General features: G+C 42.8%; 4 protein-coding genes across 10 annotated transcripts in view; 2 read left to right on the top strand and 2 right to left on the bottom strand.

Annotated features, from left to right (window-relative positions):
• Positions 1-24,183, top strand: part of LOC124332025 (structural maintenance of chromosomes protein 2-like) — a 324,380-nt gene that overhangs the window by 234,298 nt on the left and 65,899 nt on the right. The gene's annotated exons all lie outside the window — the stretch shown is intronic.
• On the bottom strand, positions 1,877-17,189 carry LOC124334080 (transcriptional enhancer factor TEF-1-like). Of its 4 annotated transcripts, none has more exons than XM_046789022.1 (11): positions 16,981-17,189; positions 10,017-10,264; positions 9,803-9,941; positions 6,567-6,694; positions 6,387-6,434; positions 5,878-6,018; positions 5,690-5,727; positions 5,281-5,611; positions 5,023-5,085; positions 4,554-4,955; positions 1,877-4,458 (listed from the first exon to the last, which is right to left on the bottom strand). In XM_046789022.1, exons 2-11 carry the CDS (start codon positions 10,059-10,061, stop codon positions 4,345-4,347), a joined length of 1,449 nt encoding a protein of 482 aa, XP_046644978.1. In that variant the 5' UTR covers positions 10,062-10,264; positions 16,981-17,189; the 3' UTR covers positions 1,877-4,344. The 4 variants fall into 4 exon arrangements, with proteins under 4 accessions (XP_046644978.1, XP_046644979.1, XP_046644976.1 ...); XM_046789023.1 differs by lacking the exon at positions 16,981-17,189 and adding an exon at positions 16,756-16,779; XM_046789020.1 differs by lacking the exon at positions 16,981-17,189 and adding an exon at positions 12,088-13,166.
• On the bottom strand, positions 17,539-18,628 carry LOC124337082 (40S ribosomal protein S10-like). The gene is made up of 5 exons (XM_046791128.1): positions 18,519-18,628; positions 18,114-18,255; positions 17,936-18,049; positions 17,693-17,872; positions 17,539-17,627 (listed from the first exon to the last, which is right to left on the bottom strand). Exons 2-5 carry the CDS (start codon positions 18,252-18,254, stop codon positions 17,586-17,588), a joined length of 477 nt encoding a protein of 158 aa, XP_046647084.1. The 5' UTR covers position 18,255; positions 18,519-18,628; the 3' UTR covers positions 17,539-17,585.
• On the top strand, positions 18,844-22,893 carry LOC124332439 (breast carcinoma-amplified sequence 3 homolog). 4 transcript variants are annotated; one of them, XM_046788885.1, is made up of 9 exons: positions 18,844-18,977; positions 19,052-19,204; positions 19,341-19,471; positions 19,542-19,700; positions 19,768-21,495; positions 21,561-21,652; positions 21,723-21,853; positions 21,918-22,100; positions 22,166-22,893. In XM_046788885.1, exons 2-9 carry the CDS (start codon positions 19,195-19,197, stop codon positions 22,600-22,602), a joined length of 2,871 nt encoding a protein of 956 aa, XP_046644841.1. In that variant the 5' UTR covers positions 18,844-18,977; positions 19,052-19,194; the 3' UTR covers positions 22,603-22,893. The 4 variants fall into 4 exon arrangements, with proteins under 4 accessions (XP_046644841.1, XP_046644840.1, XP_046644843.1 ...); XM_046788884.1 differs by having other exon boundaries at positions 22,163-22,893; XM_046788887.1 differs by lacking the exon at positions 19,052-19,204 and having other exon boundaries at positions 22,163-22,893.

Here is a 24,183-nt window from a genome sequence, read left to right as displayed (position 1 = left end):
GTTGCTGACGGTGGGGGCAGCAACAGTTGATTTGAAAATACGTAGACATACGGAAGCTCAAGAAAGGGAATCGATACCTGCCGAGAAGAGAACAGAAAACGGGGAGCCATTTGGTTCGCGTCATCAAACTTGATGGATGCGCGGTGTTTGTTGTGGCGCAGGTAGGAACCGAAAAGGTGAAACTCTGACCACACCACCTTAATGAAGGCATTCAATAGAACCTCATGCAATTTTCCAATCATCGGTTCCCGGGATCTCCTCATCTCCTTCGCCTTTTTGGTATATATTGTGTTGTGCGCCAGAGGGGCGTCAATGATGGAGTAATAAATGACGTTCACTCGACACCCGATGCCTTATGCATAAATTTTCCTCGTGGTTCAAATAAATAAAAGGCGATCCATTTCCAATAGTTCCCGATCCGAATTTGCATGCGACTAAACGGTTCGCCCGGGAAATAAATAAATCAAAAATAACTTGTTTTTTCTTTTTTGGAGGGGGGTTTTATTTTCATTCTCAAAAGATAGAGACACTGATGGAAGGTGTATCCAGTTGCCAAGCTGATGATTATTATTTGGTTAAAACAAAAAAATAACTCTCTGGAATAAAAACGTGCAGTGTATAGCAGCGGCGGATTCCGGGGCTTAAGGATCTATCAAAGTTCTTCTTCTTCTTGGATGTGTGTGTGTGTGTGTGTCGAAAAAATTGTATCGCAGTCACGTTCGCCATTTTCACGTTCACAATTTCTTGGTTGTTGTTGTGGGTCTTCCTTTTTATTTCTGAATATAAAGATGCCGCATATAATCCGGTCACGTTTCTTTGAAATTCATTGAAGTTTACATCTTAGAATACATACACAATTTGAAAAATCTCTGGTTGTTTTGTTCCAAGTTATGCACCATCACATCCATCGGCGGCGGCGGCGGCGGGATTTTCCTTGAGGAAGGTAAAAACAGAGAGAAAATCAGAAATGACATTCCGTAAGTATATAACATACAGCGGGTAAAAACAAAAAAACAAAAAAACAAAAAAATAAAAATGTGTGCGTCTGTCCCGATACATTTCTTTTTCGTCCGAACGCTCCGGCTATCCGGGGATCACATTGAACGGGAAAATATCAAACACGCAGGGAATGTCACATTTGAGAAAGAAGCGGGATTTCTATTTTTTCTTCTTCGATATGGAAGTCACACAGACATTTTTTCTCATGGACAATGGAACAAGTCGAGAGGAGGAGGAGGTTGGAATGCTTCCATTTTTTCTCTTTTTGTTTTTCCCATGTCTCCGAAATGCAAAAGTTTAATTGTCTTTCCTTTCTCTCCGCGCTGTAGTATATAAGAATTGACGAAACAAAATTTCGAGGTAAAAAATATATAAGATCCTTTCAATCGAAACGCAACATTCCATCTCTCTATACTACATAGACACACAGCAGCTCGGTATAGGAATGCCAAGGCTGGAATGATGGATACAAACGGAAACCAACTTTTCTACTTTTTTTTCTTTTTTTTTTTGTTTCGCTCGAGACGTTTGAACTCGACCGACGCAATTAATAATTTTTCTACCCCAGTCCCTTTCTGTTGACATCGTGCGGCGGAAGAATTTTTCAATATGTCCAAACTATATCTCTCTCCTACTCTCTTATTGTATCATTCTCTTCCGCTTTGCTCCCCCCCTCCTTCCCCCCAAAAAATGATAAAATTTGAATAAATAATAAAAGACGCCATTTTCAAGACATTTCTTTCATATTTTTTCTGTTTCCGTTTTATACTGACATCATCGGACACATTTTGCGTCGACATAATTTCACCACATACACACACACACACACATTCAAAAATCATGGTAAAACTGTACATTTCACAATTTTGTTTTTTGAAGATTTTCTTTTTTTTTTCAAGTTTTTTGTTTTGAATTTTTGAATTTTTTCTTCATGAGAGACGGGCAGCAGCACAAGAACAAGACAGTCACACGCACATAATGATAGGTTAATATAGAGGGAAGAGAGAACCATAGAATGGATTAGAGGTTTAAAAAATAATAATAATTCTTTTGTTTTTCATGCCAATGTGTGTGTGTGTGTGTGTGTTGGATAGTAAATTGTTTTTTAAAAAAAGAAAGACGTCTGATATGGAAACGATTGATATTATTTTGGTTTGATTCAGCAGTCTCTTTAGCAGCGTTGGTTTTTCTCTCATTTCGCGTTTGATTGTCGTAAATTCCCCCCCAAAATTGTTTTGTTTTTTTAAGTATTAGATGGCCGTTGGAATTTAACACATCAAATTTTTGTTTTACGTCATAGAAAATAATATTCGAAATATTAAAAAAATACACACACACTGACACACGAAAGAGACGAGGGGGATCACATGAGAGGAGTATACACATCCTTAATTACATCAAAATAAAAATAATTAAAAGGAATTTAAAAAAATTACTTCCGACGAGCCAAATGGGAAGAGAAAAAAAAAACTTGGATCGGAAGACATTGCCATTATTTTTGTGGAAGTGGGGGGGGGGAGAAATTAAGAAAATAGCATTTTTCTTTGCTTCAATTGATTTCCAAGAATTTGCATAGATTATGCCTCAACACAAAAAAATGAAATTTAGAAAAATCAAAAGAAAAACGTGGTTTTAGCCGAGTAGAGACCACGATCGAGTTGGTGGGATTGATGAGAATAAATTGAAAATTTCTTTTTTGAATGAAGAAGAATTAAACCGGGCCAAGGCACTGTATGTTGCTGAACAAACAATACATACTGTACTTTCAAAAAAAAAATAAAGGGTGATGATGACGAATTAAGTGTGTGAATGTGATCTGCTTAATTGTTGTTTTTTTTTTAAAAGAGGAACAAAATCAATTCATTCTTTTCGATAAATTTGAACGCGTCAAAATGACAAGGGCGGGAAAAAGGACAATTTTTCAATAGTTTCAGGGATTTGATATGGCAGTACCGATATGGCGCGATTTTCTATATTTTTGAAATGTTATTTTTTTGTTTTTCAAAAGGTAGAGTAACGATTTGCGGAAGAGGCGGATGTTGTTCTTTGAAAAAGAATAAAAAAATCGAGTCTCTTGGCACGGGAAATAAAGATGAAAAAAAAATTAGGGACACACACACACACACACTCACGAATTATTTCTAAATAGCAGCCGCACGCAATCTCGTGAAGAAAAGAGGACGGGTTCCCCTCCTCCTCCTCCCATTGATAATATGTCTATTAAAAATATGATATTGAAATATAAAGAAATAAGATAGAAGGGGGGGAAGAGAGATGCACACGCCACACACACACACACACACACAGAAAAAGTTATTATTATTATATCATTTTACACATGTTACTTTTTTTTGTTGTTTTGTTTAACGTCATCTAATTGAGATCTGGTATTGTCGATCATTCCCAAAATATAGAACATAAAAAACAATTAAAAAGGGGTGAGAAAAAAAAGTAAACAAAACAAAAAACAGAACAACTTGATTTCTTTCCGCTTAAAAAAATGTTTCGACGGAAAGGGACAAAACAAAAATTTTTAAATCCCACCTACGAAAAAGAATTACAGACAATAAGCCGCCACTGATTGGTTTTCATCGCCCCAACGAAATAATCCGCCCCTGATTATTCCAATAATAATAATTTTAAAAAAATTGCTACACACAACACATAATCTGTTCAATTTTCACTCGCCATCTCCCGTTTTCGAGGAAAATTCAACTAAAAATTTCGCTAAAATTCCGGGACACGTACCGAGAGAAATCACCAAAGATAAAAATTGAAACAGAAAGACCCTCCCAAAAAATATGGGCGTATGTGTGTGATTTAAAAAAAAAAAAAAATTACATTAAAGGGAGACAAGAGATTTGATATCGCCTTGGTATTGGACACGGGTGTACTACCCACAAAAACAGACCTCCCCCTCCCCACAATTGAAAAAACAAAAAAAGAGTTCCATCTCTTGCAACAAAAGAAAACCAGTTTTGTTTTGTTTGTTTTTTTGAAATCAAAAAGTAGAACTCGGAAAATAGCTGCAACCGTACGGAAGAAGAAAACGGGAGAGGGGGGGGGGGATATATATATTTATATATAATAATATATAAATCAAAAGATGCCCGGGGGTTGTCTGTCTTCTCTTGGCTCCTCTTCCATCTTATTTTTGCTGCCATGGCGTATCACACACACACATCGCAATGTATATATATATTTAGAATCGTCTTTTTCTTTCTTCTTTGATAACTTCCTTTTTCTTTCTTTCTCCTCTGATTTCAAAAAGTAAGAAAACCAACACTAAAAGCATCTGCTTGAAGTGATGACGGCCTCACTCTGCTGGCGGGTGGTGGTGTCGGGTCAATCTTTCACCAACCGGTAGATGTGGTGCTGGGCGCCGTGCTCCGACGTGGACACTTCGAAAACGTAGGCCACGCACTGGAGCGTCTCTTGCGTGTCTCGATTCGTCACCACCTGCCGTGTCGTGAATAAAACAAGAAAAAGAAATAAAGAAACAATCAAATAGGGAAAAAGTTCAACGTGAAGATGAAGCGTGACTGAACACCAACCTGCAAGATGGTAAAGTTCTCGAGGACGCTGTTCATCATGTACTTTTCTGGCAAGTGTTTGAGCTTGTGGATAAAGTTGATCATGTACTCGCACATGGGCGACCGGTGGATGCGGTAGACGAAGCGGCCGTTCTCGAAGCGGGCGTACTCCGTTTCCACCTTCTCGACGACCTGCTTGCCAAAGGAGCAGACCTTGGTCGAGCACGTGATGGTCATGTTCTCGTTGCTCTCGTACTGAGACGTCACGGCGTAAAAGGCCCCCACGTCCTCCGTGATGTTGGTGCTCAAATCGGCCCAGAATTTCACCAGGAAAAAGGCGTTCTGCGGACCCTTGTCGAAGAGCTCCTTGAGGCCGCCCTTTTTCTCGGGGAATTTGTCGTAGATCTGCCGGATATCAACCGCCTAATTCAACCAGAAAAATAATTAAAACTCCTCCCAATCAATCCACCAATGAAATTGAATTTTATACCTCTAACATGGGGTCCGAGTAACTGGTGGCGCCTCCAATTTGCACAAACAAATGTTTGTGGTACTGTTTAGAAAAAAATGTGATAAAAAATTAAGAAAATGCATCCAGGCAGAAATAGAGTCAAGGTAAAAGACACAAAAATTCCGTCGAGGAGAAGAAAGAAAAGAAGAAAAATGACAATCTGAGCCAAAAGAAATGTTAGAAATGCGCTGCTTGGGCGTATCAGTCGAGAAGATCGCGTTACGACAACGAACGTACCGTATCGGGATCGCGTTGCTGCTCGAGGAAGGCCGAGAACTCGACCAGCCGCAACTTGTGGGTGGCGATGGCCCGTCCTTCCCATGGCGGGGGTGGAGCTGGAGGGGTGAGACCGGCCGTCGTGGCCACCGTCGTCACTGAGGCCGCCGATGAAGACGAAGGTGCGTTGTTGTTGGGTGTAGCCGATGAAGGCGCCAGGAGGCCGGCCATTTCGGCCGACCCGCCGCTCCCGGCGGCGGATGAACCTGTCCCACCATTCGACGTTCCTGATTTGTTATTCGCAGAAGGACTGGCGCCAACTGCGTAATGTGATTGTGCGAACGGCTTGACACTGAAAAATAAAAACAAAACAAACAGCCAAAAATGAGCAAACAATTGCCAGCGCGACGGAATGAATCACGAATCTTACTCTTGAGAGGGTCCAGGTTGGAGACCAGGCTGCCAAAACTGCGATAACAAAATATTTGGCCAAAATGAAAACACAAAACAAAGAAACAAAAGGGGAGTCATTAAAATGTCAATATTTGGGCCGCCACGATAAGACGGAGGAGAAAAAAATTCACAAAAACACATGGAAGGAATTATAATATGTACTACCGGCGGTGGGTAGGAGACGGGGGCGGGTAGTCCCAGTCCCGACAGGCCCGTCTTGTTGTTGTGCAGTGAACTGGCCGAGACAATTTGGGCGCTGGACATGCTGGACATGTTTTGCAACGTTTTCTCCTTGGTGGCCTGATCCTTGACAACCGAAAAAAGAAGAGAAAAAGTCAAGTTCCGTTCCATTGTCTTTTTGCACAGAGTAACTGAAGATTAGCATAAGTCTCTTCTATAAACTTTGGAGCGTACCCTATGACCTGGTCGAGTTATACGATAACTTGTGTGTTGTTGACACAGAAAGAAAAAGGACACACTGGAAAAATAAAACACAAGTCAACAACTCAACGGGGGAAAACACACCCACACAAACCATCCGAAACGAGGGGGGAGAGAGAGAACAACTTGCGTCGTTGAAGAAGTTTTGTTGTTGGTGTTGTCGTAGTCACAGAAAGTGACGAAAAAAAACAAGAAAGAGAGAAAAGATAACAAGGAAATAAAATACAACTAACCTGGGCCACAGAACCGTAGAGGCGGAGGACTTCATCTTTGGAGGCATTCTATTTAGAACAAGGGAACAAACACAAGTCAAAAATGTTCAAAAACAATTTAACACCGAGCACAGAAAATGAAATAATGGGGGGGGGGGGGGAATTAAAAATGTGTCCATTGAATTTGAATGTTTAGTTTACCTTGATTTTCGATTGAATTTCACGCAATTTCCGTCTGGCCAGGACCTGGATGTGCGAACTGACTTGTTTTCTCGTCCGCGTCTTGCCCGTCCTCAACTTGATGTAACGGGCAATGAGTTCGTTGCGACCTGTCAATCAGATGGCGAATGGCACATTTTAATCGTCTGGACAATCGGAATTTTAAAAAAGAAACAAGTTGGTGGATTATTGGCCAAGAAGAAGAAATAGGAGGGGATATCTTTTTTCTGATTGTTGTTGTTTGGAAAGATTATTTCGTTTTTGGCCCGGGGTTCTCTTGGTTCTCCGGTCGCCCCCCGTTCGTTTTTCGTTTGGGTGTCGAGAGTTTATTTTCGAAACGGTAGGCGAAATGTGAGCCGCTCGTGTGCGGTTGGGGGAAAAAAAAAGTTGTTTCGGACGACGACGACCAGGAGCGAAAAAAGAGGAAGACGGTTGGAAACAAACCAGTCCTCGCCAGATTCTCGGCGGATTGTTGGTGGTATAAATACATGTAGACGTGCGTGCGCGTGTGTGTATACACAAGACCCCCCCACGCACACGCCTTTAAAAACTCCTGGCTCTACACAGACACACAGAGACTCTTCTATCCAAGTAGACAGCCAGCCAGAAAGAGAGAGAGAGAGTAAAGTTAATAATATCTAAATATATATTATTACATAAAGATTCTTCTCTCTTTCTATATGTCTGTTCCATCCGGTTTCCACCCCTCCTCGCTCTTGGTCGTTCTGAAAATTGTCTCTCGATGTACTACGACGAGCAAGAGAGTTGGTGGAATGTCGGAGAGAGACGGAAATTGGACGATGCAACAGCCCCCACAGACAGACAGAGAGAGAGAACCCCAAAAGAAGAAGAAAAAGAAGAAGAAGAAAGAGCAGAGCAGAGGAGAGATAGTCGTTGTCAAGGAAGAGCTCATGGCTCTGTGCTCTCCCTAACGCACACAGAGAGAGACGGAAACTTGGCCTCACTAATTGCACATTCCCGACATAGCTGAACGTCCGGAATATAGTAGAAAAGGTGGGGGTGGTAGTCAAGAGAGACAGAGGAACAAGGGGGGAGCGCTCGCATCACAAACAGATGCGGAATTGGAAGCGGGTGCATAACTTTCTCCCATCTTTTATTCTCTCTCCTGCAGTCTCGTCGTTGCCCTAGCTGCTTCTTCTTTAAAAAAGGGGATTCAATTTGATGAAAATGACCTGGAAATGTGAGTTGTTGTTGTTGTACTGTGTGTGTGTCTCTACATTTCGACAGAATGCATCACCCGATTTCATCCTCTTGAACCTAACCGCAAAAGTCTCTCCCCTAGACTGTCATTTTACCTGTGCCAGAGTGGACTCTCGCATTTCGAATCTGAGCCGGACCAGGCACTTTATGCTCTCCAATTTTTTCGCCGAGTCACACGTGGTTTCCGGTTCAGAAGAGAGAAAAGAATACTACCCGGCACAAGTACCTCCTCCTCAGCTACCGAAAATAAAAAAGGACGTCGTCTTAGTTTCTAGTTTAAGGAGCAGGTCCCCCCCCCCTCACTTCAAGGTCCTCTCCTGGGCTCCTTGTTTTGACAAAAATAAACAAAACAAAAAGAAAAGGACGTCCAGGAGAATAGACTAAAAGAAAAAAGCTCCATCAATGTCAAAGTAGGAAACTTGGAAAGAGTTGCTGCAACCCCCCCCCCCCTCCTTAGACTTTTTTTTTTGCCCAGCCACACACACACACACGAAAGAGAGAACCTATGTGTCATGGTCGGTCCATTGCGTGTCTGTCGGGATTGGCTCGAGATTGCGCCAAAAAATCGAGTTGGAATAATCTGCCACTAAAAACAACTCGCCCCCCTTCGGTAGTTAGAACGTCTGAAACAAAAGCATATCGAGCTACTGCTGCTGGAATTTTAAAAACGGAGAATTTTGAAAGAGAAGAAATGAAAGTCCAGATTTTGATAATAATAAGAAGAAGAATAAGAAAAAAGAGACATTCCTCGGTTGCGTCGAGCGAATTCCTCCTTGCCCAAAGTCTAAACTTTTTTATTCCAATTTTTCTTTTCTTTTTCTTAGATTTCGGGTTGTGTTGTTGATTCCAGCGTGCCAACCCTTTCAGGTTTTTGAGAGACGCCGCCGTCCGTCGTTGGCGACATGGGCCAGTCACGTCCGCATTCACGAGACGCGAGAGCGCACGGGTTGCATTTCTCGACTACACACAAGATCAATGTCAATCTTTTCTGACTGTCTATCCATTTTCTTCTTTCTTACTCTTTTTATTCGACCGTTAAAAGCATTGTTTCGTTTCTCTCTCTCTACTCAAACGGAGCTATCGTCTGCTAGGGTCCAAAGATTAGCGTCTGCATGACAACCGGAGACTCTAGTCAGCTTCTCTTCTTCTTTAGCCAGTCAATTTTCGCTCCTCCAATCTCATCCTGATGAGTCATAAGGCACCGCCCCAAAACTCGAAAAAGCGACACACAGCCCAAAAACAAATTGAAAAACAACAACTCCAAACACTTCGAGTCTCTGTGAGTGTGTCGACAGGGTTCAGTGGACTGTGAAAACGGAGGAGGAAACCCCTCCCAGATTTCCGTGAAGAAAAAATAACAACAACAACCCAAAAAACAATGGCGAAAAGAGGTGAGGAGGTGTAGTAGTTCAAAAAACAAAAGCCAGGTGCGGCTCCTTGTGAGGCAACTCTCGGCCGCCGCCGCCACCGCCGCTAGGGCTTCCTCTTTTACCACCATACCGGCCCCAGCCCCTGATAGGGTCTAGTAGTAGTAGTAGTGTGTGGCAAAAGATAGACGCATCCATTGCGCAAGCGTCACCGCAATCCCGACATACGTCGACATCCGATGCCGTTTGTAGCCTTCGCTGGACTTTCCTGCCATCCCCCTTCTGGGGTAGTGGAGTAGTACTAGTCAAATTCGATTTATTTCTCCCAATTGTTGAACTTGTCCAAATGTTGTCTAGCGCAACATTTCGGGTTTCAAATTTTGTTTGAAAGGCCAAAGTTTAGTGGAGCGTGTCCCTGCATTGATGATGAGATTTCAAACGACCGTGGAGCGGGTGGTGGTGGCGGTGGGGGGGGAAGGAGAGAGTGGGAGCCAAAATCCAGTTAGATGAGAGATAAAGGAGAGAGAGAGAGAGAGTGATATCATGCACGCAGAGAGGAAATAATATCCCCCTCCACCGAAAAAAATAAAATAAAATGGAAACGTTGCCAGTTGATTCGATCAAACTTACCGTACATCTTCCCTTCGTCAGAGAGGATGATTTTCCGTCTGCCGCAAGGCGGATAAATGGCCAAAGCCTCTTGGAAGCTTTGCTCAATGTCGGGACTCCAAACGCCCTCGGCGTCGGCCGACGCCAAATCTTTTTCGTCCTAATGAATCCACATTTTGTTGGAGGTTAAATCAACTTTTTTTGTATAAAAATCATATTAAAGAATAAATCATACATCGCTGGAGAGATCTTCAGGCGAGAGTGGTAACTCGCCGGCCATGTTGTTGTGATCCACGGCGGCGTCCGTCCTGCTGTTGCCAATCGTGCTGGACAATGTTGTTGGCTCACCACGTTGTTGTTGATGTTGGCCACCCGGAATAGCTGATGCTCCCGAACCGTAAGGCTGTTGATTTTGTTGCTGCTGCTGTTGCTGCTGCTGCCAGGAAGAAGTCAGTTTGGCCCCGCTCAACGCCCACGCCTCACCTGTGCACACAACAAAATAATAATAATTATTATTATTATCAACGAACAAAATTCAAATTCAATCACAAATAATTTCTTTTCCATTCATCTAAATATATATATTATGAGGGTGGCCTTTGAATCGATTTCCTTTGATGTGGCAGATAAGCCACTTCTACTCCTTTTCTGATTTTTCTATCGATTTTTTCACGTGCCATTCTTTTCCGGAGAGGAGGGGAGACTCTTTGACGATGTTCATCATCAAACGAATACAAAATGGTTGCGAGGATAAGGCTAATTGCGCAGACATCAAAGCCAAAAGGTTCTGTCGACATTATCCCGAGACACACAACAGTCAGTCGTCGTCGTCGTCCGTCGTCGGGAGGGCGATGACGCAAAGTCCACCCCCCCCTCCTATTCTACTTGGCTTTCAACTTCGGTCGGCCGAGCGACGCCCGGAAACGGTCGAGCGCGCGCGCTCTCCGGATTGGATTCCATTCCATTTTACCTTTTCTTGTTTCCAAAAAAAAAAGAAGATATTTTCTTCTTCTTCCATGTGTGTGTGTGTGTGATGGAAAAATGTAAATAAACGGACAGGACAGATACGACGACGACGACGACTTTGTGAAGCGACTAGACGCCGACATGGAAAAGGCGGACCGGTCCGAGAAGAGAGACGGGCAAAGAGGTTCAACGCAGCGGAACAAATCGCAGTGGCCTCTCAAAGAAAAAAGGGAGAGAGATTGCATAATATCAAAGAGAAAACCGATCTGATTGAGCTGCCAGTCAGAGAGCCTTTTTTCTCTCTCTCTTTCTCTCTCTAACGTCGTTGATGACACAAAGGCAGACCCAAACAGGTTGCTCAAGAAAAATAATAAAAGGGAGTACTATACACAAGGATAGATGACCGGATGTGTCATTATTCAAACGGACCGTTAAAAAAAACCAAAATAAGAAAATTTGTTTTCCCTCTGTCGAAAAAGATGATTCACTCGAATGACGCAAAGGGATTGCCCAATATCTTTGTCTTTTAGGCCTTCCGAGTATAAAACAACAGCTGGCCAATAGTAGCTGGCCCCTTTTTTCCAAGTAGAAATGAAATAGACGTATCGAAATGTGTGTGTGCAAAGGATCCGGGGCTGCATTGCCACACGTAGATATATAAAATAACATGGCGATTCCCAGAAATTGAAGAATAGATTAAACATGTACGACCAACCAGTTTTTTGGGGTTTTTTTTTCATAGCAGGCGGCCCTGATTGCTATCTTACACACACACACACACACAGAGAACGAGCAACATTATCTTGTTGCATAAGAGCTGCAATGCCCCTTGGGTGTCTGTGGTTGGCTGTTTTTTCATCATCCAACTCAAAATAAAATAAAAGTTCCCATTTCGTTTGTTTTGTCTTGGCGCCTTTTTTTTCCGAGAAAGGCGGTGGTGGCGGTGGCGGCCGGAAGAGCTGGAATGGAAACGTTCTTCTTTTTTTCCAACAACAACAACAACAACAACAACACGCAACACCTTTATTATTTTTCCACTGATGATTCGATAGTGTGACCGCACACAGGGGGTACTAAGAAAATCAAACGGACGTTGGGCGGGAAACTAGGAGGATCCGTTTTCTTTCTTTTTATAACAATAAAAATGTAGACACAAGAAGAAGAAGAAGATTGTGTAGTATGTCGACAGGAGGGGGAACTACGGCTGGTGAAAGGTGCTAATTGGTGAGGTGGCACACACGACAACATCCGATTTTTCACGATTCTATGCTAATTAAGACGACGCGCCAAATTGGATAGTTTTTTTTCTCAAATTTGTTTCTTTTTTTAGATGTTTTTACCGGGACTGACGAGAGGCCAGGCTGCTGCTGCTAGTGGGGCGAACATGCGAAACGAATCCTTCATCCACAGCCCCCACAAAACGGGGCTCTCCTCTTCTTCAACCGCAAAAAGAATTCCACACAATCAACAACACGATCGGCAGACAAACAACTCGCCACACACTTGCTCTCTTCTCGGCTTTTAAAATAAAACTGTTGAAATATAAAAACACTAAAAAAATCACGACCAGGTATATTTGGTTTGAAATGGTTTTTTCTGCCGATAGGGTCACATCCGCAACACTGCAAAGAGACAACACGACAACATCCCCACCACAACAACAATAGCCAACGAACGTGTACTAAATGAAGGTAGTTGGTCTAAAAGAAGAAGAGCAGAGAGCGTCGTGAGGGAGTAGAGATGGATGGAAAAAGACGACAGCACCGAGACACTGCCACCACTCGACTATTTCAAAAATGTTTCCTGCCCATCCATTCCCGTCCGTCCGTCCCTCTACTACTACTCCGCTGCTACTACTACGACGACTGCTGCTGCACCAGTCCGGAGAGAGGGTTCTCTCCTTTATTTTTCGCTCTACTGTCTACTGCACAGGAGATGGGAGAGAGAGCGGCGAATAGCAGACACACACACACACAGAAGCCCAGGAATGTTATATACGTACAGAATAGAGTAGAGACTTTGAAACATGGAAATTCATCGAATTCAGTTGAGAAGGGAGTCGTGCAGAGGAGGGAGGGGGGAGTTGTTGTATGGGCCAAAAACTTGCTCCCCTCCCAGCTCCTAGCTCCTCAACAACAACCGGAGGGGGGAAGTTGTTGTACACAAGAAGAGGAAGATTTTGGCGCCCCCTCAGGTAAATAACCCAACTCCTCCTATTCGAGTTTTCTCCCCCCACCAGCAGCACATCCAGCAGACCCCCCTCGATATTTAACCCTAAGTCTCTCCCCCCACCGTTACCATTCTGCAGAATTGTTCAACTCGAAAGAAACTTGCTACAGGTAGAAAACATGCGAAGATTAACACGCGCTCTGATGAGCAGCAGCAAAAGTCCCAACGTTTTCTTTTTTCTTCAACCCCCAAAAAATCTACCGAAAGGGTTTCCTCTTCTTTTTAATTTCTATGTGATCAATGACCTCCTTTTTTCCCCCCACCCACCCAGTTTTAGTGAAGAAATCCACGGGACACATCAAAGGGGGAAAGAATAGAAAAGAAAAGATTCGATGATGGAAAACTTCGAACCAATAAGGTCCTCCTCCTTTCTTCTTGTGTTTGTCGCTCGCTTAATGAGCCTATCAAGCGTATCCCATCTTTTTCAATTTTTTGGCCGCTAACTAGTTGTTCCGTGTGTGTTGTTTCGACATGAGCCAAAAGGAAACGAGAGAAGCAAATGAACAGAGAGAAGGAGCGCCGGAAGATGTTTCAGGTTCCTCTTTTTTTCTCCAATATCAATACAATCCGCAGCTCATTGTCGCCCATCACGTAGTAGTAAAAAGAAGAAAAAAAAAGGAAGGAAAACCCTCCCGGAGGCAAAGTCTCTCAATCTCTTAATCCATCGGAGCGAGAAAAACAACCGTCTCCAATTTTCGTCAGAAGAAGAAGAAATCTTTTTATAATTCGGAGAAGGGGGGGGGGATGATAAAAGGGAACACAACCGCTAATACTTTGTCTATAGGTCACACGGAATACCCATTTCTTATTTAGACACTCCCGCTTGTTTTATTTTGGGGGGTTCTGTCAAATTCTAAAAAAAAACGAAATAAATAAATAAATAAAATAAGGCGAATGGTACAAATGGACGACAACACACATCGTCTGGTCACTTGCACCAGATGATGCTGACCGATTAGTGAGGGAGGAAAACGAGTTTCTTTGATATAAAAGAAGTTTATCGAGATTAAATAAAAAGAAGTTGTGTGTGTGCGCCATTGTTCTTTTCTCTCATTCTGGACAGGTTTTTTTTCTTTTTTCCTCGATTGGCCCAGGGTCTTTGGGGGAAAGACCCACAGTGATCCATCGATCCTTGTCCAACAGGTTTCAAATGATTTTGTGTTTTATCATTTCTAATTCCGTCCCAATCGATCAACTTACAATAAAAGCATTTTAGGAGCGCGGAAATTTATTCGAAACAAATTTGGGTTTTTGATGAGCCCGGGTGAGTGCGAGGGGGTGCGAAAGTTGGTGTGTCGCTCCAATAGATGGATCTGACCCCCATCACAAAAGTCTTTTTTTTTTTTTTTTTAAATAGAAAAAGGAAAAAATCATATATTTATAATACTTGTTGTGTGATTATTATTTAAAAAGAAAAAAAAAAGCTTTTTGGGTTGTGGTGGTTGGGAAAAAGAAATATAATAATAATAATAAAAAAAAAAGTCTTTTGACCCGCAACGTTATTAAAGAATAGAAAGAGAAACGGTGCATTTGAATACACGAGCTGCTGGTACGCTGCTGTTCTCTCTGTCAAGGTGAGATAGCCTCCAGCTTCCCAACAGGTACAGGTACACACACACAAAAAGGGTCTCTGGTGGTCGGTCGGAGGGTCGGTTAGGTTAGTGGGTGGGTATATAGACAAGACACAGAAGAGAAGAGAAAAAAAGATTCGAACTTCGTCTGGCGTTCCCCCCTTCTTTGGCTGCTGCCATCGCCTGCAGCTCTCTACTTGAATTGGACAAGGTGGACCACCTCCCTCTTCTTCTTCTTTTCCCGAGTATATACGACACATAAGGGGAACAAACCAAAAAGCTCTTCTTCTTCTTCTTTTCCCTCCAGGTAAAAGATTTCGAAAGAGCGATAAAAAAGAGAATAAGAAAAAGAGAGAGAGGGTGCAGTCCGGCTGTGTATGGACACCTGATGGACGGCGCCATCCGCTTAAGAAGAAGAAAAAAAAGATAGATCCGCAAAACAAGATTTTTCCCCAGTGTGTTTTTCTCTTGTAGGACTAGTAGAACGGAGATCGATATCCATCAAGAAGACTAGGACGATACATTATTCATCCCGAGATTATATTATAACTATTTTTTTTTTTCGTCTAGAGGAGAAATGCAGCATGTGATGTAATAAGAGGAAAAAAACCGAGCACGTCTCTTGTTCTATTCTCGTATTTACACACCACCACCACACGTCATTGGAATACGAGACGCCGCTGGAGGCGTCTTAAAAAAGAGTCCGGTGAACACAAAAAGGAGAGACGTGAGTAGCTCCACTGCTGCTGCTGCTGCTGCTGCCCGGTAGCAGCACCCAGCCTCACTCGACAATTTCATCATCAGCGTGAACCAATCAAGGTCTCTCCTTATCTCCCCCATGTGTAAATATTGGGCAAACATTATTATTTTTTTTTTTGGTGAGGGTCAATCGCAGAAACGAATTTTTAGACCCAAACGCTTTGACGTCACGGGAAATAAGGAGCGTGACATCAGCGTAAAAATCCAAGACAAGGAAATCAAAAAAAAATATATAAAACTTTTTGGCTGATAACGTGCAGACGGTCGTAATCATTTGATAAGAGATTTCCTACGTGATTTTTCACCAGGAAAAATGGACGCTATGAAAGAAAAAAAAATCTCGCGCGTGGTTGGAAATGATCAAACAACAGGTGCTCAAAAGAGCATATGACTCGCTTTTGTTTTATACACGAAAAGATCAAACGAATCTCTTGTCAACTTGCCTTTGTCATTTTCCTTTTTTAAAACATCTAAAATAAGCAACAAAAAAAACCTGTTTATTTTTTAATTTTTAACGATTTCCGGAACATGGAAAACTCGTATGTTTTGTGTGTCTATTGATCCCGTTCGACCTTTTAGAGCTTTTGAGTCTTCTAAATGACGTCACAATTTTTCTGCCTATACGAAATAAGAGAGACACACTGTGTGTGTGTGTGATTCTAAATTTAAACCGCTCAAACCAGCGCCCAGCCCCTCACAACGTGACGCCAGATGCGCCCTTTCGAAAAGCCGACGGCGACGCTGCTCAATTTTTTCATATTAACAAGGAGGTTGATATTTTTTCACGCACGAACGTCTTTGGATAAAACAACTATAAGGAGCGCCAGATCGTAAAAAAAAAACTTTAAACAAATCTTTTTCGTGTAAAAAAAGTTTTTCTTCCTTCTCCCCACATTTTGTGTGTGTGTGTGACGAGTAAAAGGCGAGTGGTGGTGGTGGTCAATGGCCACCGGCGCGGGTCACGTTCGAGCCCCCAAATGTTCAACAGTCGGCCAGCAACAGGTCGTGGCCTTGGTTCAACCCCTTTTCTTTGCCCAAAAAGAAGAAGAATAATCATCATAACATCAAATCTTTCTCCCTCCATTTCTGTTTTTTCTCCCCCCCAAAAACCTCAGAGGGGGTTAAAATATGGACACACAAACACCCCCCCAAGACCTTTTTCTTCTTTTCTCTCCCTTCCTCCTTTTATTTAACTACCCTGGTCTCTAGTTAAAAATGCGTTTGGTGGTGGAAAACAAAATTCACGAGGGCAACAAAAATGGCGCGTCAAAGAGGAAAAAAATAAAAATGTCACGGCCGAAAATTGGAGGGGAGGGTTCCTCAATCAGACACAAAGACGTGGTGGTGTGTAACGTCGGTCAGTTTTTCTTTCCAAAGGGGAGTGGAAAAAAACATTACACAACAACACGACCAAAAGAGAGAGAAAAAAAAGGAAACGAACGAACGAACGTTTGTTGCAGCATCCGTTGGTGACTGCACGACACACCGATAGGGGGACACATGAGAGAGCCCCGGAGTATACAACAGACCAGAGAGGCACGCCAAGTATGCGAGGGATTTTTTGGCCAACGGTTTCCCGGGCTCTTGTGTATGTCGCGTCGGTCGATAGTTTCCAGCCACTCGTTTTCGAAAAATCGCTTCAACTCACGACGTGCACACTTTGAGACGACTTACCGAGTCAATGGCGATCACTTTGGCGTATTCCCCTGTGCAATGGCGTCCAACACACTCGAAAAACTCGACGAAATAACTATTTATTTCACATACGCCAACTAAAAATTGTTGTGGGAGAGTCGTGGGTTGGTTGTTTCGTGGCGGCGAACGGTGGGACTGAGAACTGGGGTTGGTATTCCAGAAATGCACAAAGAATTTCAAGACTGACGAGAGGCAGGGTACCAGCCAGGCGACTGCGCAGCGCTCGTGCTGCTACCTGACGGGCGACGTCATCGGGCCCGCCTCTTGCATTATTTTCCACACACCCACGCCATCTACCAGTCGTTGCCACAACTTGGAACCCATTTTTAAAATTCTGGCGACAACCTTTGTTGTGAACCGTGTTTACCGCAAACTTACCTTTTACTTCCGATAATTTGATCATCACGCGTACAACGAACACGTAAGAGTTTCTCTCGCTCAAATATCGACCGCGATTTCGGGTTTTATCATTAGACACTTCAAAAGAATCATTCAAGAAACAGGAATAATTGGAAATAAAATGTAACACATGACAAGTGTTGGTCAAGGATAAGTTTATTCAACCTTCCTCAAAAATTACACGTTCATTGGGGTGCTGAGCCACGACCGCGTCCGTATCCGCCTCTCTGTAAGGAAATAATAATACAGAATCAATACAAGTTACCTGACAGATAGGGACTAATAAACTTACGAATTCCAAGTTGGGGTTGGCACCAGCTCCAACATCTGCCTTCTTGTCACCACCAGCTGGAGCGGAACGCCGGTAAGCCGAACGATCCTCTGACATCTTGGAAGCTTCAGGCCTGGCAGCAGCAGCAGCTCTTGGACGAGCAGACTCAGTCCTCTTGGGCTTCAAAGTGGCTGGGACAATCTAAAATGCATTGACAGTTTTGTTATCATGTCTATTCATCAATCGACAGAAGCATGAACTTACCTCAGGGGGCAGATGCAAGTAGTCCCTCAAATACTGGATACCTTCATTGGTAAGGTACCAGTAGTAGTGGCGCCAAGCAAACTGTTCAGTCACATAAGCACGAGACTTCAGGGACTGCAAATACAAATAATAATTTGAAATATTTCCTTTAAACATGTATAGGGATAATAGAACACACCTGAAGTGCCTTCATGACATGGAGGTTAGGCACATCGATTTCGGGGTGCTTGGCGAGATGGGTATCCTTCATAGCCACAAGAACTCCCTCCTTGAAGAGGTATTCATAGATGAGAGCGCGGTGCCTTTTTGGCATCAACATTCTGTTATAAACGAGAAAACAAAAAATTAATAAGAATGCTTTGCACAACACATGTAGAGTAGCTAGGTGACTATCCAAGTCATGACCGGTCCGTTGCACACACTTTAACCAGAAAAAACACCTTCAACACAACTTTAAATTTATGTTGCTCTATTTCAACCGACACAAAACAACTCAGCGAAATGTATAAAAAGTTCTAAATCTTGCTTCGAATAAAGATGCTTAATATAAATAAGGATTCGACGATGGTTTCTATCAACTTACTTGACAGTATCTTGTGGGTGAAGAACGGCGACAGAGTGAAAGAAGCGCTAATATCCAGTGAGCAACTGAACTACCACTTTGGTCGTAGAAATTCCCAACATGGTTGATAGATGGTGCTCACTTCATGAATTCCGCGCAATCCATGAAAGGATTTAACAATATTAATGAAATTAAATATAAAAGTTGACTTAAAATGTAAAATTTGTGGTCAATATTAATTTTAAATAAATAGCTGTAAATTCAAAATGATTTTATCTTCATTTCAAATGAATAAAATTACATCATTTCCAATCTTGCATACGCCCTGAAAGGGACAATGAAAAACAGACTCAGCTGTTTCCCGTAAACAAGCTGCAGACGTAAGTCGTAGAAAAACTAGGTAAACTTTAGGTCATCGACTGTGAAATCATCATACTTCGTTGTTTTTTGGGCGATCGTACCTAGTCTGCCCAAAATCAGGTACACATTTCAAATATTTACTTGATCTTTGTTTTCACTTGGTTTTTAAAGGCCTATTTATTTTCATCTCTTAGTTACATTTACTCCTCATCATTCTCATTTGGATAGCCCCTGTCAACAAATCTTTTTCTTTGTTGTTCTTTTGCTATTGACCTACTCTCTTCGTTTGCTTATCGCACTTAAAACTTCTCGACCGTTCTCTGACTGTTGCTATTTGATGTTGACGGGTGAGTTAGGACTCTCCATTTGAAGCTTTGATTTTAAATTTTAGGTGGTTTTCTGGGATAAATTTAAAGTGAGAGTAGAAGAGACACTCTCAACTCTCGGAAACGATTTTACAGTCAGTCTCTTCTTTGTAATCAGAGATGTCCTCGAGTGATTCCCCACAGCGGCGCTTGAGCAGGCCTATAGGGCTTACTCTCAGGCCGGAATCTGTTGCTGAAAAGTCTTTCATGGAAAGTATGGCTGGATTCATCCATGAAGTTGTCCCACAGGTGGTACCAAAAAATATTGTTCTTTTAAATGTCATTGCTGGAATCTCAAACTCTGTTTTATTATAAAAAGGCTTATGGAGGATGCCATCCTACTGGGGAGGCAACAGATCCTATCTTGTGGGCTAAAATTGAGCAAATGGATTGTGGGGACTGTCATTCGCAGAGTTCCATTTTGCACAAAAACAACCTACCTCTCTTGCTCATACTGGGCTACAACACAGGAGTTCAGGTAACAATCACATCATGTTCGAGTAACAATGCAAATTAGAAACATGGATTATTTTCCCGCTATTTAGGTATGGACTATTCAAGCATCGGGAGAGGCTCAAGAGATTCTCTCGTGGAATTCAGGACCTGTTAAAGTGTTTCGCCTACTGCCCAATCCAGTCTCGAACATATCGGAAGATCTCTTCGCGGCCAAACGTCCGATTGTAGCTATGAATGAAAGCACTGGCCCTGCTTCCCAACTCCATACGGTGGCATTCTTTTCGCTACGAACGGGAGAACAAGTCAAAACTATTCGCTTCAAGAACCCCGTGGCGGATATACTAGCCAATCGACGCGCCGTGGTTGTAACCTTCCCCGAGAAGGTGGCCGTCTTCAGCAGTACTACATTCGAGGATCAAGTAGTACTGACTCATTGCTACCCACCTAGTTCCAGCCCTTACTCAAACCCAGTCGCCTTGGGTTCACGTTGGCTGGCCTATGCGGAGAAGCGACTCATTAATATTCACCGATGCGGCGGCGGTTTCGAGGGTGAAGGGATTCAGTCTTACACAGCCACCGTCATCCACGCTGCCAAGAGCTTGACCAAAGGACTCCGAGAATTTGGTGAAACATTTTTGACTGGTCAAAGAAACATTTCTTCGTCGGCATCGCCATCGTCCCAACAGGGCCCTCAGCCTGGTGTAGTGACTGTCATCGACCTGGAAGGTTTGGCACGCGGAGAAGTCAATCTTCGGGAGGACGTTGATGGCGTGGTAGCGCACTTTGTTGCTCACGCCAATCAGGCCATCAGTTACCTGGCGTTTGACCCTTCAGGGACCCTACTATTCACAGCCGACAAGCAGGGACACAACTTTCACATATTTCGCTTGCATCCAGCGCCTTGTAGTACGAAGCAAAGTGCCGTCCACCATTTGTACACCCTCTATCGTGGCGACACTACGGCTCGAGTACAAGACGTGGCCTTTGCCACCGACTCGCGTTGGGTGGCCGTAACGACGATGCGTGGCACGACGCACGTTTTCCCAATCAGTCCATACGGTGGGTCGGTGGGTGTGAGAACGCATACTTCAACACGAGTGGTCAACAGACTCAGTCGATTCCATCGTAGTGCAGGTTTGGACGACACGCCTTCATCGGGTCGCAGTAGCCCCGTACTCTCCGGTTCACCTAATAATAGTCGCCCGTTGGAATCGACGACTCTCTTGCCCTACCCCAATCCACGACTGCCACCTTATCCTCATCCAACAGTTGTTGTCCCACTCGTACAACTGCGATCGTCTTTCATGGGTGGAGCTACTGGAAATCGAGGCATTCCCGCCTCTCCTGGGCTTTCCAATTCTCGCAAGTTCTCCGAGTTGGACGACGGGACGGGAGTCGTCCGGGTCACCTGCTGTTTCGCTCCTCCAAGGGGAGCTGCCCCACTCGCAGGTCACGTTTTAAATGTGGGCGGAGGTTCGGCCGCCCATCGTGACCGTCTTCAGCGACGTACTGCTGAATCACTCTATGTGATGTCGTGCCATGGCGCCCTGGTGGAATATGGCTTCGAACCTCGGCTGGCGACTGGGATACCGCGCGAAAAGATTTGCGACAAGAGCTCTATAGAGCTGGACATTGTGCCGTTGGCCCAGTGGCCTATACATCGACCGCTCTACAATGCCGCAGATCTACCACCTCCTTTAGCATCACACATCCTTTCCCTAATCACCAACGGACCTGAATCGGACGATAAAACTGAATCTCCTTCAACTAGCGCCCCATTGTCTGGCAAAGAGATGCAAGAAACCTGGCTAGCACACGTAAGTTCGATTTTTCTTATTGAATTTTTACCTTACCATTTCCTTTAACCGCATTGAATCGTTAGGTTGAAATCAACACGCATGCTGGGCCGCACAGAAGACTTTGGATGGGACCTCAGTTTACATTTAAGACTCTTAAACGTGACAGCACATCCAGGTATTATACGTACAATTTTTCAATTTGTGACAACATCAATCATTTGGTTATTTTTTTTTTTTTCAAACAGTCTTGCTGAAATAGAGGCCTCTGAAGTAGATATTTTGACTCGTCCAGCTCGTTCTAACCCAGTAAATATGCCAGACAAGAATGAAATGCCAATTCAAGGACTACCTGTGATTACTGGCGAAGGATCAGCTAGTAAATAACATTTGAACTTGATGTAATAACACAGCAATATTCTGTACTTATTTGCGTTTTACAGGTAGTTACGAACAGTCTCCGAGGTTCTTGACTGGTTGTGGACGGGAACGCTATGGCACGCGTCGTTGTGATTCCGAGAGTTCTATTTCCGATATGGTCCCCAAAGTCGAAATGGAGCTGCAATTGAAAGAAAATTTAGCCGACGCAATGCAAGAAATGCCTTTAGTAGGATCGAATGTTCCTGGTACATCTTTTCTTTCCCTATACATATTAAAATTGATAGAATTAAAAGTTTTCCTTGTTCAGAAGAAGATGATGGCAGTGAACGTCGAACACATTATTTCATGGATGATGAACGTCTAAACTGGCCTCAAACATCAGTCTCCTCGTCAAACCCACCGGCATCGCTCAACATTGACGAGGATCTTCTGGATTTTGAGCTAGAAAGCGAGACGTGCTTGCGATCACCATCCATGCCCTCGAAATTCGCCATTGACTCTCTTAACCGCAATTCATCGACGGTCAAGGACAACCAGGATTGCGGTGACAAAGATTACAGTTTCTTTGTCAGCGATGAAGTTGTCAGTGGCTCAGTGCCAGTTGATGTGGCCTTCTTTCCCGATGCGACAAGAAGCGCCGGTGAAAGTAGTTCTAATGAAGAGGACATTGTGACTGTTCCCTCTTTTGACCAGGATGGTTCTGGTCCTGGCCGTAAAAGTAAGAAAAATCGCAAAAAGAAGAAGTGAGTTGGGGCTTTGGTTTGGGTCAGTTGTTGTACTCCTTTTTCGGGTTTCTCTATGCGTGGTTTACCAATTAGGGTTTTCTTTTTTTGTCCCCTGTAACTTGGTGGTTCTTTTAAATGTGAGATATAGCATGACAGAATGCATGGAAATAATTTTCCTTTTAATTCTGATCGTTGTTACACGGCTTTTTTTTTCTATTTTTCTCTTGAATATATTATTCAGCCATGCATCAAACGTTAATTCGTATGATATATCATACGCACTCGGGAAAAAGACATAAAAAAGAACACAATTTTTAGTCTACATTTTGACATTTTCTTTTTGAATTTAAAAAATGCTGTGTTTCAAGTGATGCATAGATGTGAGCTCTTGGTGCGATGTCTACGTTTCAGTTAACCACAAAAGGCGATCGCCGCCTAATTTCTAACTAACCTTCTAATAATAATCATGTTCTTTCCTATTAGAATAGACTTTAATTGCACCAATCTCTCGGTAGATCTCAATCGTCTTACCGCATTCTCGTGCTTTGATAAGAAAACGGAACTTAGGTAAATAACCTATTAACCCTCAAAAAGCCTCAATAGGAAAAAACTTGCTGACTTGACTTCAAACTGTTAACTCGCTTGATTGTCCGAGCGTGATATATCATTCATCGATTCCCATCGCTCGTCTTCAACCTATTTTTCACATGCTGTTATAATTAACAAATCATCAAAAAATATAAATAGTCCATTCATAAGTTTATAACATACTGACCACACACCACAACAAAATTTCAGTGATGTCACGTTGATGTGTATCGTCGAACGAACGTCAATACAAATTCATTTCCTGCTCAAGGAATGGTAACTTATTATTTATTATTACAATTTGCATTTCTAATTTTCTTGTAGATCAACCCGATCGATTTCGGAAAATTCGTGTCCACCAACAAAGGAAAGCTGACGATATAAAATTGTTTCAAAAAATATACTCTGAAGCTCTACGAAAATCAGCTTGTCGAAAAAAAAAAACGTCTTTAAGGATATAGCGGCACCTATTTACTTCTTAGATAACGCGGCAGCAAGGAAGCATTCCGATTGATTACTGAAAGGAGAAAGAAGGAAGCTCAAGTGGATACTTTTTTTAGAAATGCTCTCTTGAATGGCCTTTCCTATTTTGAGTCTACATGCAAACACAAATAACCTTAGGACAACTGTGCTTAAGATGTAGTGTATAGCAAACTATATTAAATGGATCCAAATCCACATTTACTCTCTAATGATTGGAATTCAGTCAGCATTCCATCATTAACCAGAACAAAAATACAAGACACCCTAAGACTACAGACTGTATGTCTCACAAATTGTTTAAATTATGCATCACTAGGCCTACCTGATTCAAAGTCAGTTTGCATTTAGATTCGTGCGTTGAAAGCTGATTGTTCAGTGTTGTCGCAGGTAAAATCGTTACTGAACTTTTACTGAACAAATCAAAATGTTCTAATTTACGGTATTCCTAATTCCATTGCAATAAGAGTCGATTAATGTAGCAGTAGGTGTGATGCACTAGGACGTGGTGTGATGAAAGCACTGTGATATTTCA

Source organism: Daphnia pulicaria, chromosome 1 (assembly GCF_021234035.1).
Source record: "Daphnia pulicaria isolate SC F1-1A chromosome 1, SC_F0-13Bv2, whole genome shotgun sequence".
Classification (NCBI taxonomy): domain Eukaryota; kingdom Metazoa; phylum Arthropoda; class Branchiopoda; order Diplostraca; family Daphniidae; genus Daphnia; species Daphnia pulicaria.
This window is presented reverse-complemented; position numbering and strand designations above follow the sequence as displayed.